The sequence below is a fragment of the Eurosta solidaginis genome, chromosome 1 (genome assembly GCF_040869045.1).
Source record: "Eurosta solidaginis isolate ZX-2024a chromosome 1, ASM4086904v1, whole genome shotgun sequence".
Taxonomy (NCBI): domain Eukaryota; kingdom Metazoa; phylum Arthropoda; class Insecta; order Diptera; family Tephritidae; genus Eurosta; species Eurosta solidaginis.
In genome coordinates this window covers 103,175,310-103,190,305 of record NC_090319.1, presented here as the reverse complement: position 1 = coordinate 103,190,305, position 14,996 = coordinate 103,175,310, and the positions used below count along the sequence as shown (strand labels likewise).

General features: G+C 33.8%; 1 protein-coding gene across 18 annotated transcripts in view; it reads left to right on the top strand.

The window, feature by feature from the left end:
• The window catches only part of Rbp (RIM-binding protein), a 233,080-nt gene that overhangs the window by 193,596 nt on the left and 24,488 nt on the right, over nt 1–14,996 (top strand). For 17 of the 18 annotated variants that reach the window (XM_067759463.1, XM_067759452.1, XM_067759451.1 and 14 more), the window contains one exon: nt 9,867–9,934. The exons of the other annotated variant lie outside the window; for it this stretch is intronic. In XM_067759463.1, coding sequence (XP_067615564.1) covers nt 9,867–9,934 — 68 coding nt within the window. The remainder of the gene's footprint in view (nt 1–9,866; nt 9,935–14,996) is intronic. 18 annotated transcript variants of the gene reach the window in all.

Genomic DNA, 14,996 nt, shown 5'->3' with positions numbered 1-14,996 from the left:
CGCATTGTGGTGCGCATTTGCATCTGCGCCTATGACCAACCGCCCTTTGCGCCCTTCCTCCTGTACTAGCCTTTTGCACTCATGGCCATTGCAGCCTTGGCCATGTAGCAGGACGCCAGGATAAATGCCTGCTTATTCTTTTGCTCAACGGCCACCCCTACATAGACATGAACAAGGATTCAATTTGACAATACCTGCTCGTGCACTTACGAACAATAAATATAAACAAAACAAACAACAACAACAGATTAGAATAAAAAATTACTCGGATGATGACGCAATGCCGAAACCAGCTTGTCTTGAAACCAATTTTGACAAGGGGGGACGGAAAATCGTTCTATACATCAATTATCCACTCTGTTGGGAAATCAAAAAAATAAAAGAACTCAGTTGTGGAGTATTGGTATAGTCCTTAAGGCCGATTTAAGGAGTATACAAAGAGTATACGAATACACCACAAATGATATTTCTACGCATAGAAAATGTGGCAGGATCATTTAGTACAACTCGGAATACTCCATGAAACACCTATGGGCGGGAACATTTCAAAAGCTCCCAATAAATTACTAAATGGACTAATGAAAAACGAATTTGTAGCTGGGCCGCGTACTTCATATTGAGGTACTAAAATTACAAAAATGTTGCACATGATCCAACTATTTTCCATGGCCCCTGATATAATGGCAACAAACCTCCTACTATATAAATAGCAAATATTATTCATACCAAAATTCCAATGACTTCCAAATCAAAACGAAATTTTTTCTTCACACCGGTCTTAACTTCGAATCTAATTGTCCTATAAATGATGATGAGTTTTTGGCTGATTGTATGCTCTCTCAAACTGCTATGATGTCATAAGAACCATTTAAAAATGTGCCTGCATTTAAGACTGAACTCTTTTTCTCATTTATCTAGGAACTTGTTATGAGCCACTTATTGCGTTTTGGTTTGGAACTCCTCTAATATTTTGAATACATTTTTAAATTTCAACGTTTTCGCGTTGAGTGTTTTCATTCTATTGTAAAAATTTGTTTGATGAAGCAATGAGATTTAACCGCGTCTTTCCAACATGGAAAGATACAAATGCATAATACTAAATATCTGAGCTTCAGCTACAGTATTCTAGACACCCACATTCTTTAGACGGACGACAGAATAGCTCTCGTAACAAATTTTGGGTTAAGAGAGAGCAGTATCAACAGTTTCGTGTATAAGAAATCAAAGTTTGAACTTTTTTTGCATTGGTAGAAAAATAACACAATCATTGATAATTGAAAGTTCAGCATATCGTCGCTGCGCTCACAAAAACAGTTATGTGTTTTTCAGTAACTGTTTAGGAGATCAAAAAAACTTATTTCTGGTGTCCATTTGCAAAATTTTGCAAATGTCGTATTTTTGAAATATTTTATGGAAAGTATGTTATTGATGTGTGAAGGAAAAATCATGTTTTTTAACCCATTACGACGTGACAAATATTTGCGCCGTTTTAAAGCACATAGCTGCTTTCAAACATGATTAAAATTTGCTTTTGGCGGTAGGGAAATGTATGAAATTTGTGCCGTATTTCCTCACGGAGATGACCCCTTAAGCCCCTGGGAGGTGTAGTTCATCAGTCAGATGTCTGTTGGGATGTCCAGGTTTCTGGGTATACAACAGAAACTGTTTGTTTAGCATTTCATTTCTCTCCCTAATGGGGAGTACTATCGCCTAATTGTGTACGTAGTGTTCTGGGGACATAAGAAGACAGCCCGTAGCGGTTCTGATGGCAGTGTTTTGGCAGGTCTGTATTTTCTTCAGGTAAGTAACCTTTAGGCTTGGCGACCATATAGGGGACGCGTAGCATAGAGATTTGAGGATTTTATTACGGCTCTGGATTTTCGGTACAATTGCGGTTTTACGCTCTCCAAAATATAGATCCTCATCGAACGTCACACCCAAGATTTTAGGGTGTAAGACAGTCGGTAGCGTGATGCCGATGTCGGGATCAAATATATTATATTGCACTAAGTGGTGGGTGATTATCACGAGACCGCCTCCATTCCCGCTCTCTCATTCTTTTCTGTGGATGTTATATTTAGAGCAGGTCTGCAGAGCAGATCTTGCTGTGTGTTTGGTCTCTTGGATCGCTGCAATGCGGATGTTATGCCGCTTCATGAAATCAACTACTTCCGTGATCTTGCCAGTTAATCCATTACAGTTTAACTGCAGAATTCTGTGTTCTTGTGGCTTGCTGAGCAGCGGGGAAGCTAGAATGTAGTGGGGGTGCTAAGGCGCAGACTACGGGTCGCCCTTGAGCGTAAACAGCACGGAGCCACAAAAGATTTATAAAAGTTACGAGGACTTCGGGTTTTGGGGTCTAGCCCAGAACATCCTGTGCTGACAAGAGTGTGACCGTCCTAAAAACATTCTTTTCCGGCAAACGCAGCAAAACCAATTATCTGGACCGGGGTCAGGTACAGGTCCCTGAGGAGGAGGAGAATGTGGCGCAGGCCCGCTGCAAGGATCTGTTGGGAGAATGACAATTTGTGGGAGGGACGCAAAAATTTAAATGGGGTTACACTGAAATAACAGCCATGGGTCGGGAAAAATCCCGAGTTGTTTTAATTTTTTGAAATCAAAGCACTTTCGCCAGCAATTAAAAAAAATTATAAGCAAGTACATAACAGTTTTTCAGAGTACTTCTAGGACTGTGAGCACATAGCTGTTATCGGTCACTTCTAAACCAAAAGAGATATAAAAAAAACGGCATATGCAGAAATGTGGGCTCTCTATAGTGATAATGAAATATGCAATAAAAAAGATTTTGACAAAAAACACATAACTGTTTTCGTTAGCGCAGCGACGATATGTTGAACACGTTACGTTCAATACTTCAGTATCAGTTAGAAATTAGATACCTACATTCTTTATTAGGACGGCCTAACACTTATTTACCTTTTTATACTACAACTTTAATAAACAATTATTGTATGTATCATGTTTAAAGAACCCATCTGCAATTGTACGAGTTACAGATTAGTGAAATGTATGTTATGTAACAACAACAGTGAGTTAATTACGGCCACGATCTTATATTTGCACAAATTGTCTACAAATTAACTAATTTCTCATTTTGAAATCTGAAAATAAAGATTTTAGGGCGGGACTATCTTCGGCTGTGCCGAAACCCTCATACCTTCCATGAATGGAGCTGAACAATAATATGTTGAAATTTCAAAAAATCATAAAATCACAACGATTTTTTCTGAAAAAAAAGTATGCGTTATATTTAAACAGCCTGTGAAATTTCAAGCTTCCAGCTATTAAATTCATGTAGAAATTATGTTAAATCTTTATCGGAACAATCGGTTGTATGTGATTTATATTATATATATGAACGATCTTGACGATTTTCTCAGACAATAACGTACGACATTAGTGTAGGCATCCTGTGAAATTTCAAGCTTCTAACTATTAAAATGAGGAAGGAATAACGTTAAACCTTTTATCTGAACAATCGGTTGGATCGGATAATATGACCAACTTTTTCAGGCAATAATATCTGCCGTATTTGTAAACATCTGGAAAAATATTAAGTTTCTAGCGGGTAAAATTAGGAAGAAATAACGTTAAATCTCTTATCTGAAGAATCGGTTGTATGGTATATATATTATATATGTATATGAGCAATCTTAAAAATTTTGTCAGGCAACAATGTATGCCTTATATGTAATTACCCTGTTAAATTTCAATCTTCTAGCTGTTAAAATGAAGAATAAATGAAAACCCCTCTTTTTCGAAAAATCGGTTGAATGGGGGATATATACTATAGTGGTCCTTATAGTGGACTTACAATTTTGAGATTAGTGACAAACTTAGTTTACTATTTCATTTTAATAAAAGGTATAAAAAATTCTGAATCAATCAAATCAAGAATAAACAAAAGAAACATCATTAAGAGTAGGCAAAAGTAGAACGAGCATTCTTGAAATTAGTTTATCGTTGAGAGGGCTTTATTGTATGACAGTTCACTATAGAGTAGTTCGACTGTATTTAATAAAATCAATTTTTTTATTAATAATTTAAAAATTTTCCATTGTCACAGATTTAAAAAAATATAGCTAAAACAAACCCATGATTAATTTAACTGTTTCACTTAAGTTTCTTTATTTCTAAGTTCATCCCGAAAGACCATGTTTGATTTTAGCTATGTGTTATTATATGTGTACATATATTTTTCTTTACTATTAGTGTTAGTACCATGGTGAATCCAACAAAATTTACCTAATGAATAATATCATAATTAATCAGACCGTCGGTTTCCACTAAAAAATTAGCAGCCCAATTCTAAACGAAAATTCCGTGCGAGTTTTTTCCCTTCTCCCATTCCTCGTATTCTAAATAAAAATTCCTTGAGAGTTTTTTCACTTCTCCCTTTCGAAAAAGAGGAAACCGGTTATGGGAGAAAAGTAGGTATTATGAATGTGAGCGAGAGGGAGATTTCTTTGCCATTTCATAGGAGTTTTTTCACTAGTTAAATTAAAGGGAATGCATCAAAATAGTTAAAGGAAATTGGTTCTTTTAAGAAAGAACACTTATTTGTACAAATTTGCGCTAAAATATGTATTTACATTCTACCACAATATTCTCACTGTTAGTACAACAACAACAGCAACCACAATATTCTTTATTTTAAGTCGAAAAGTATATCATAAGCAACGGAAGAGCTCTTTGTATATTTGATGCAGCCATCCAGAAATTGCGCAAGGATTTTTTAAGAAGGCTTAGGTAATTAGATTTTGGCATATGGCGAAAGGCGAACTCAACTCGACGTGGCCGCCAGAAAATTGCTTTGCAGAATGAAAGCAAGTAACTCCGGCGGATATGTGTTAACCCGTCGTCTTCTTCTTATGCTCCTCGATTGATGTTGCTGTGGCACCAATTCATTACTCATTTCAGTGTATACCACATGAAATGCAATAATGTGCATTGCTTGTACCTTATTTCTTAATTTCAAACAAATTCGCAACAATAATTAAACTTTTCAATTTTTTAAACAAAATAAAAAATGCGCAACGAAATTTCAATTGACAAAACAGCTGACTTTGAAAATTCGAAAGTCCTATTCCCCAATTTTTCTTCTCCCTAGGATAAAAGAATTGGAGGAATTTTTCCGCGGGAATAAAAAAAATCCGCGAGAATATTTAGAATTGGTCTGTATATAACACAAACAACAATAACAACTAGCAACACTTAGAACGTTCCCAGAACAGTGGGCTCTAAGCCACGTAGCGACCACGATTTGACCAAGGGCTGTCACTAAAGCAGCACTTCAAAAAATGCGCAGGGATCGCTTTTTTACCGTTACAAACCCAACAACATCACACTTGTAAATACTTTTTATTCAATACATACATATGTATGCATGTGGGTAATTTCCAAACTTAGTGTAGGTACATGGCACGCAACTTTTTCCTATTTTGGTAAGCATTTTCCAGAATGTCACTTTGTGTTTGATTCTACATCATATGATATTGAAGTAGACGGACAAAAAAAATACTTTGAAAACATGGTGTAATAAATGGCCTTTACAACAAAAGTACATTAGCATTTATATCTAAAATACTTCTCGAGACATTCATTTGAAAGAGACATTCAAGAAATTTTTCACATTTTTGTAATTTTTTCCTACCAAGTTTATTTCGCGAAAATGTATAAACTAGAAAATCATTAAGACGCCTTAAACAAGTAATACAATTTTTTTATTATTTTATGTTTGGTCATATAGAGATACTTTTTTCTTTCATTAATATGATGGCACATTTTATAGTGCAACTCATATATGTGCAAAGAGGATAAATTAAAGAAAGAGACGTCAGTCTGCTACTCGTAGCCATTTGCTCGATGTTTTCTATGAGGTAGCCACTGTTTTTTTTTGGCGAAATGTGCATAGAATGTCTTCTATACATTTTCGTGGGGTATTTGTGTTTATTTTTCCAACTGCATTTAATTAATTCATTAATTCTCTTTGCAAAAATCACAGTTGCACAAGGTGCCTACACCGCATGGATAAACGGGAGACAATTCAAAAATGTTCCGCATAGAAAACATTCGGCATAATTTTTTTTATTTCCAGCGAGTTACTCGCCACTCGTAGCAAACTGGTGCCTCTTATTATAATTTATGCTCTTTGATATGTGTACATTAAAACCCACTAAGTATGGGTATGTTTTAATCATTCACATCAAAACATTTATATAATCAAACAAGAAAAAGTAAAAAGGAATTTAAGAAATTATTAAAAATTTCAATAATTAACCAAAACAAAATACAGAACTTGTTTCAATGAAATTTCCGGACAAACAGAAATCTATTTCGTGTACTGAATCTATTTCGAGCTTAGCTTATTGGAGTGATATTTCTTAGGAATATCTACATACTAATGTAAACATGGTTTACCACTTGCTCAGTATATAAAGAAAAAATGTATCGAAAAACATTCAAAATTTTAAAGATCTTTAAACTAAAAAAAATTGCACTTAATGTCAAACTTTATTTCAACCCTCTTATTAATAAAAACTACAGATATTCAAAAAGTTTTATCATTTGTTATTAAAAAGGAGGAACATCTTTTAATATAAGTTATGTAAGAAAATTTCAACAAATTTTTAAATAACTATTATTTTGGAAGCTAAGTTAAACAAGTAAGGAAGTCTAAGTTCGGGTGAAACTGAAAATTACATACTCAGCTGTACACTTGAAATGCTGTTGTTGTTTGTTTTGTGTGCTTAATAGTGTTACAAGGCTGCGCAATAATACATATACATATGGTTCTATTCTGTACTAATTTTTCTTCGAGTTATGGCTCCCGAAACATAGAAAATTGCTTAGTCATAAAAAAGTGCGGTGCCACTCCCATTTTTTAAAATTTGAAGTTTTTCCTATTTATTGTTATAAATCCACTTGGGAAATGAAATACCATTAATATAAAGCTCTTTTTTGCTAAGATACAACTTATTTTATTCGTCCACGACCGTTTTAAAAATCTTTTATAGAAAAGTGGGCGTGATCCTTAACCGATTTCGTTAATTTTTCTACAAAGCATTCCTTATAGTAAAGGCAACGTTTCTGCCGAATTTTGTTACAATAGGTTTTTTTTTTTTGATTTATGATTAATAATATTTGTAAAATTGATTTTATCACAAGTGGGCGGTGCAACGCCCATTTTAAAAAATGTTTTCAAATTTTTATCAAGAGTCTCAATGTCAGTTCACGTATCAAATATCAAAATTCTAGGTGTATTATTTACTAAATAATCAGGTTTTTTGTGTTTTCCAAACGTAATATATATAAAAAGTGGGCGTGGTTATTATCCGATTTCGCTCATTTTCAATACCAATCTATAATGGATCCAGATAAGCTCGTTTACAGAATTTGGTGACGATATCTCAATACTGTGTACAAGTACAGCTGGGTATAAAAAACAAGTGAGTTAATAATATTTCCCGAGCGAAATAAAAAACTCTAAAAATAATAACTCATGAATTTGTATAGCAAAACTAAGCAAAACGCAGTTATCATTTATTCGCTTAATAAGGAACGCATTGGTGTACTTCACACTTACAGGGCTTAAATTTTTTATCCATACCAGTTATAGTATAATTGGTTAAGACATGTCTATTAATAGTGGATTACATTTATGAAATGCACTCTTTGTATATGAAGAAAGATAAAAGTTTAAAATCAATGTACCCAGGGAGGGTACATAACGAGATTGATCTCATTTTCTTCTTATTTACCTCCCAATCGGTAATTAAATAACTAAACATCCCATATAAATGTTGCACTGCGATAATCGGTAGCAACGAACAAACGATGCAACCCTGCACCTTAATTGAATACCTGATTAGTGCTAATTGGTTGGCTATACAAGTAGGCAAAATACGATTTGAAAACGTGGCGTCAGAGGAGAAGTGCCTTAAACGAATAAGTACAAATAAACAAAAGTTCCAAATTCCATGAGCTCTTCAACCATTTCTAATGAATATAGGGACACAATGCGTGTTGGGTTTTCTTGTTATCGTAGCCGCATTAATTAATGTATTTAAATAGAGACGGTATGAGGGAAAATCAAAATTTCGATTGGCTTGTAAATTTTTGATTTTCATGCAAAATTATCAAAATTTTTACGATTCGTACCCAATTGGGTGCTATATTCAGTTCGAAAGTAAACGCTCCAGAAATAGTTTAAATTATTTCTTATGCATGCAAACGGGAGTAGCCAACAATTTTTGACGTTTGTCGACGCATGATCATTCACGTACAATACACATAGAATATTGAATTTAAATAAATGTTTACCTTTGATTATTTGATTGCCCTCCGAAATGTCACTTTATTTTTGTTTAAGAAACAATGCAAATTATTTCTTGGCTAAAGCAGTGGCCGTACCGTGTTTTACGAACCGTGATCGAACTCCATTTGTTAAACCTCAACAGCTCTAAAATGGTGGTTCAGATTAATGAGATACTTGAGCTGGGTGCAATGCGTACCTACACATTGCATCCATAATTTATAGTAATTTTTATAAATATTTGCATAGTTTTATATTTATCGTTTGAATGAAAATAGCTTTCGAAAAGTTATCGTAAAACACGATACGGTCCCAGAGTTGTCGGGTGAACTTATTCCGAAAAATCTTTAGAAAATAGGAATAAAATTTTATTTAGAGCTGCGTTCTAAAAGTTTCTAAAGCATTTTTTTAGTGTCATTTTATATGGATTTTTTGGTTTTCTTAAGAACTGCACATGGGTTTAAGACAGTAAACCGTCTGTTCTGTTTTTGATATTACTGCACCTATGTATATAAGTGTAAATGTCCTCTTAATATAATTTTTATTCGATAAAATTTCAAGTGGACGCACAAATAAAATGAACAGACAGAATAGTGGAAATTCGAAATTTTCAATTAAGAAATTGCGCAAACATTTTATTCCTTTCAGTGGACAATTTATTTCTATATTTTTTCATTTGCACATTTTTGTTTTGTTTAATAATTTGCGCGTAATTTTATAACTATAAATATATTTTTTTAAACAAATTAGTTCCACAGTGTCAATATGTTTATTAGCATTTTTGAGACAAATTAGAAAAAATAAAAATCAAATGCAACTCTGTGTAAAATTGTATGAATTGTAATTTACATATATCACATACGTAACAACAGGAGAAAATACTTGTAGCAAATAATTAAAATATAAAATTAAAAAACTTAAATAATAGGCTGCACTCTCTAGTCGCAACAAAAAACACGCATTGTCACTATAACTGATGTCTGTCCTATTTATACCTATATATATTTATTTTTTGTCTTTTTTTTAAGAAAATCGAATTTAGATTTAAAACTATGCGTCTTAACTAATAAAACTGAAGTTATTTCGTTATTTATTTTGTTTTTAATTGTTATTATTTAATATATTTATCTATGCTGTATAAATTTCCTATATGTATTTTACTAAAGCAGTTAATTTTTTTTAAATACGACATCATTGGCAAATTCAAAATATTAAAGAAAAAAATCTGTTGAGGAGAGTAGTGGAATAAAAATTATTCACACCTTCGAGCAAGTAAAATTTACAACTGCAATAGTGACAAAATTCAAAGAAAACCATTTTTTTCCAATTATTATATATTTTATATTGTTAAAAAAAAAATATACTAATGTATATGTATAAAAATATTGAGTTATTTATTAAGTTCTCCAAAGTTAGTATACTTCTTTTTAAGTTTTCAATTGACACTTTAAACTTAATTTTAGTAAAAAAATTTTCTGTAATGGTCTGCTGTGGTAAATGTGAAGTCTTTATGTTATATTTGTTGCTATAGATGCTCGCCCTGCTTCCCCTACACTGTTAGACAACACGGGCCTCCCTGCCCCCGATCACCAAACGCAGGTAAATACTCTTTCTCTTTTTTAAAAACGAAAACAAACGCATTCTTCTCTACGTTTTTACGTTCTGTTTCATTTATTTGTATTATTTATTGAGCTATAAAACAAAAAACAATATATAATTAACTACTGATATATTTATACATAGCCAGAAAAAACATTACTTAACTCCTATACTCTACCACCACCTCTTTATCTCCACTCCACCCAACTGATCTTTGCTATCTCTCTTTACTTCACTTTTGTTAAGTTTTTGTTTTATAACAAGCGAGTTTTGTAAAAATGTTGTTTTTATGAAGAGCTGTAAAGTATTTTTCGTGAATTATCAGTAAGTATACTAAAATTGTTTAATAGTATGTAAATCAAATATTTCATTGTATAAAATCATACAAAATTTTATTCTAAGTAATCTATGAGTTTGTTTTTTAATCATTGAGCTCAGAGTAAGTTATTTGTTAAAACAATATATTCTGTCTCAAGTAGAAATACTGATAAAAAATTAATTAAAACATATTATATTGCTTTAATTACTAATTGGCCTCGAGCTCAATGCATTGAAAAACAGTCCGCATCGACGGCAAACAAGGGAAATAAATCAACTTAATGACTTTGGAGAAAAACCATTCTGTCGGACTCGGTGCGTTGAGTCAGATTGCACATACTAAGTGCCAAAAAGGTTGTTTATGCCCAGTCCGCATATAGCATTCTGTAGGCATTTAGCCCAAAGTGCGACATTTTTTTCTGCAGTTCCCATACAAATTTTGGTAGAAAAATACGACTTAATGCGGCCGCATTTTGGCATTAACATAGTAAATTCGGAAAGCAACCTTTTATTCATCGAAGAGAGCTTACACGTAAGAGTTGGTAATGCAGATTTATTTTTCGTTCATTTCTTTCACCCAGCGCGCGTGTTCTAATTGTCTACAATAATTTTGTATATAAAAGAATGTTATAGTTGTGGATTTATGTGTGATATAGTGAACAAAAAATTTATGAAGTGCGCGTGCATAGAAAAAAATGCACATACAAACAGCAACAAGAAGCTGCTACATGCAGTGCTGGCCATCTTTGTACAACCAGTCGGGCTCTTGTGGCTGATTGTTATTGTATTTAGTTAATTTAATGTTTTAATCATTGTATAATGTTATTTTTTTTTTATTGAAACTAATCAAAATAGTCTAAAGTGAACAATGTAAACAAAATTGTTGTGTAAACAAAAAGCACGTGGTTCCAATGTTGGTACACAAAAATATATGATTCGAGCTTTGCAAGTGCGCATTTCCAAAATGCGGCCAGCATGAAGACTTTTTCGGATCTTGTGCTCAAAAATGCAAACGTTAAATTCAAAAATGAGCATGAATATAGTATAAGTTTGGCTATCTAATGTCAACTCTTAACGCTTTTGAAATCCATTAAAAATAAAGAATTAGGAATATAAAAAATTGTCGAGCACCAGCCGAACCCGAAAGCAAGATCTGTAAGGGTTTTATATATAAGTATATATGTAGAAGGTTCTGCATAGGCGAATGGTATTTCGCTATAATAAATTTGTAACCTTAAGTACTTAAATTTACTGTTGATATTTTCTAAATTTTTAATATGGAGCAAGTATTACATTTTCTAAAAAAGATCAATGATAAGTGGACTTCACCTATCGGCCGAGCTACATTCTACGAGCTAGAATACCGAAACAATCCTTTAGTGAGACCATTAAGACAGTCTGATAGCTTAAGTAATATTTCAATTTTGAAAGATGCATAGAAATTCGTGTGCTAATGTCAAGATACCCATACTAATGTACCGTGTTTAGAACTGGGCAAGTATTAAAACATTAAAATATAAAATAAAGTAGGTATAACAAGAGCTCTTAGGTCGTGTACAAGAGAAGTTTTATGTGTCACTTTTACTAAGAAGTTCAGTCATAAGATTCAGATTGTCATGGGTTAGACAAAATGTTTCCATCAAGGCTTTCTCAGCAATCTTTCATCGTAAGATACCTTAGACAAGCTTTTTTAATTACTGAAGATTTATTAACATTTAAGATAGATAGGCTTTCCAGCAAGAGGGTAATGGGGCTATAAAGAGTATGTAGGGAGTAATCTCATTTTTTTTTACAATGAGGTTAGTATATTTCAAGGGATTCTGATCAAAGTATCATTGATGGCAAAGAAAAAGGGAATGAATTAATAAAAGCTGGAACAATGAAAGATGCATTGTTATCGTTTTTTGTTTGGGTTTCGTGAAAGGAGGAAATACCTAATGTACTGATGGTGATTTTTAAACCTCACTGTGATACTGTAGGAATGTATTTATCAATTTATTTTCAGTAAGGCTACGCATTAAAACCTAACCTACCACGGTCTGCTCAACTTTCCATACCTGACATCGCATTTATCATTACCTTTTATACGGAAGCACGCAACTTACGCTCTCACGCTAATGAGCCTAGGCAACCATCCCACTAACCGTATTCCATCTGTCACTTCAACAGGTTATGTAATTCATATCACTATCCGGTGATAGGAAGACAAGTGTATCTTCTAAGTTTCGTTGCCGTTGAGTGAAGTGTTCGCATTCCAAACTAAAATGATTTCAGGAAAACTTCAACCAAAAAGCAACCAAAACATGAAAGCAGTTTTTCTTTAATTGCTTAAGACTGTCTCGTTTTTCGCACCCCAGCGGGTTAAGAATATTTATTTATTTATTTATTTATTTATTAGTCTAATAACAAAATGTTTAGTACAGACACTTATGACTAAATTACAGAGACCAGCTTAAATTAAGTTATGGAATACATTAGCAAAAATAATTAATCTGTAACTATAAATATGATTTTAGCGACCTTTTTACTTTGACTTTATCAAACTGTGATTTTTGCCGGCTCAATGTCTAATGTAATAAAAACACTTTTTTAAATATTTCCCAATATATTTAGTTTTATATGTGAATATTTTTTTGTTATTGTTATAGACCCTGAAGGCGATCTCCGAAGGAGATTGAAATATATTGGGAAATATTTAAAAAAGTGTTTTATTACATTGGACCTTGAGCCGGCAAAAATCACAGTTTGATTAATCTGTAACAATTTATTAAGTAGTTTTTTAGTTTAAGTTGAAAAGCGTATTTTGTGTCCGAGAAATCAATATCCAAAACATTTGAGAAACAATTGATTTCTGATAGGGCTCTGTTAATAAGCGCTTTTCAGTTATAAACAGTTCTACTCAGCCCTAAGAAAAAGATTTCAAAGCGGCGGAGGTTTCTACAGGGAGTATTTAATCATAGTCTTTCAAGAAGGAACGTGCAGTCAATTTTACCCGTGAAAATATCGAATATGAACAACGAGGCCAAAATAGTTCTGCGGTTGTTTAGGGATAGTAAGTAGTAGTAGATGAGTAGCCTCATAAGACGGGATCGGTTCAGAGAATCGTAATGAAGTAAGCGTGAAGCGCATAAGGATTTTTTAACCCGCTACAGGCGATTGATGTGAACTGCGTGGTAAGGCCGCCAAATGAAAGCCGCATACTCAAGTTTGGACCGCACAAAGGACGAATATAAACCTTTGAATGTGTAGGGGTCACAGAAGTTTGCCGAATGGCATCAGACAAATGCAAGCATTGAAATCGCATTAGAAATTGTAAGTCTACGTGAGTGTTAAAATTAAACTTTGAGTCGAAGTATACACCCAAGTCTGTAACTTCAAGAGCAGTGCGAAGAAAAGTATCTGCAATATGATAGGAGGTATGAAGTGTCCTCAGCAGTTTACCATACGTCACATCGTGAGAATTACTTTTATTACGGAAGAGACGGTTATTGATGAACCAGCTATAAAGCTTATTAATCTCAGATTGAAGAAAAACGACATCATTATAACAACTGATCTCAGAATAGATCTTGAGATCATCAGCATAAATCAGAAATTTGGTAGATGAGAAGCAAGAACTAATGTCATTAATGAACAAGATAAATATTCCCGCGGTAGGTATGCCTATCATAAGAAAAAAAAATAAATAAATGTAAGGCGCGATAACCTCCGAAGAGATCTAAGGCCGAGCTTCTCTTCCAATTTGCGTCGTGCTCCTCTTGATTTTCCCTACAAATTGGCCGGACGGGACCTACATGTTTTATGCCGACTCCGAACGGCATCTGCAAAGCAGATGAGTTTTCACTGAGAGCTTTTCATGGCAGAAATACACCCGGAGTGCTTGCCAAACACTGCCGAGGGGCGACCCCGCTTAGAAAAATTTTCTTCTAATTGAAAAATCTTATTTCTAAAATTTTGATGTTGCTTTGCCCGGGAGTTGAACCCAGGGCATACGGTGTGATAGGCGGAGCACGCTACCCATCACACCACGGTGGCCGCCTATCATAAGAGGCGACAAAAATTCTCAGACCCGAAGGTTTGGGGGCTGAAATAAAATCGTACCCGAAGCTGTAGGGCTAGTACCAGGAGGTGTTATAACCGAATCGCACTGGGATCATGTCCAAAAGACTGCCCACATCCGTAACACTTTCCTAACCTTCGGAGAGTATTGTTGCGGTTACAACAACAAAATAGCAGTGCCATAACTGCGCAGCGGGCCTAAAGCATATTGATGATAAAAGCTTAGCAATCTTCGAAATGTATCTATCTGCGCAGCTATGACAGGTGTCTGAAAATTTCTATCCTCTACTCCTAATTAAATAATAATTTTTCAAATATAGAAAAATTAAAAATATAATAATTATCATAAAATTTATGAAAATATTTATGAAAGTTTGCCTAGGAGATTGCGGGAGGTGATGACGCGTGCATCTGAGCTTAGGCGGCAAAAAAAGTTAGCGTCGGCGTTTTCCAATCGAGGCAGAGTATTTGTTCGGCTTAAGAGTGACGAAGAGCCCAAATTGGTTGGCAGCATCGCCGAGGTGGATGCTGTTGTTGGTACTTAAGCGCACTTACAGTATGAAACAAATAATAATTAGAATGTTTATGTATATGTATATGTTAAACTTAAGCTCTGCCTTTCAATTTAATCTATGCTGTGAACTTTTCTCTTTATGCTCAATTCTTTTAACTCGTCTATTTTCTC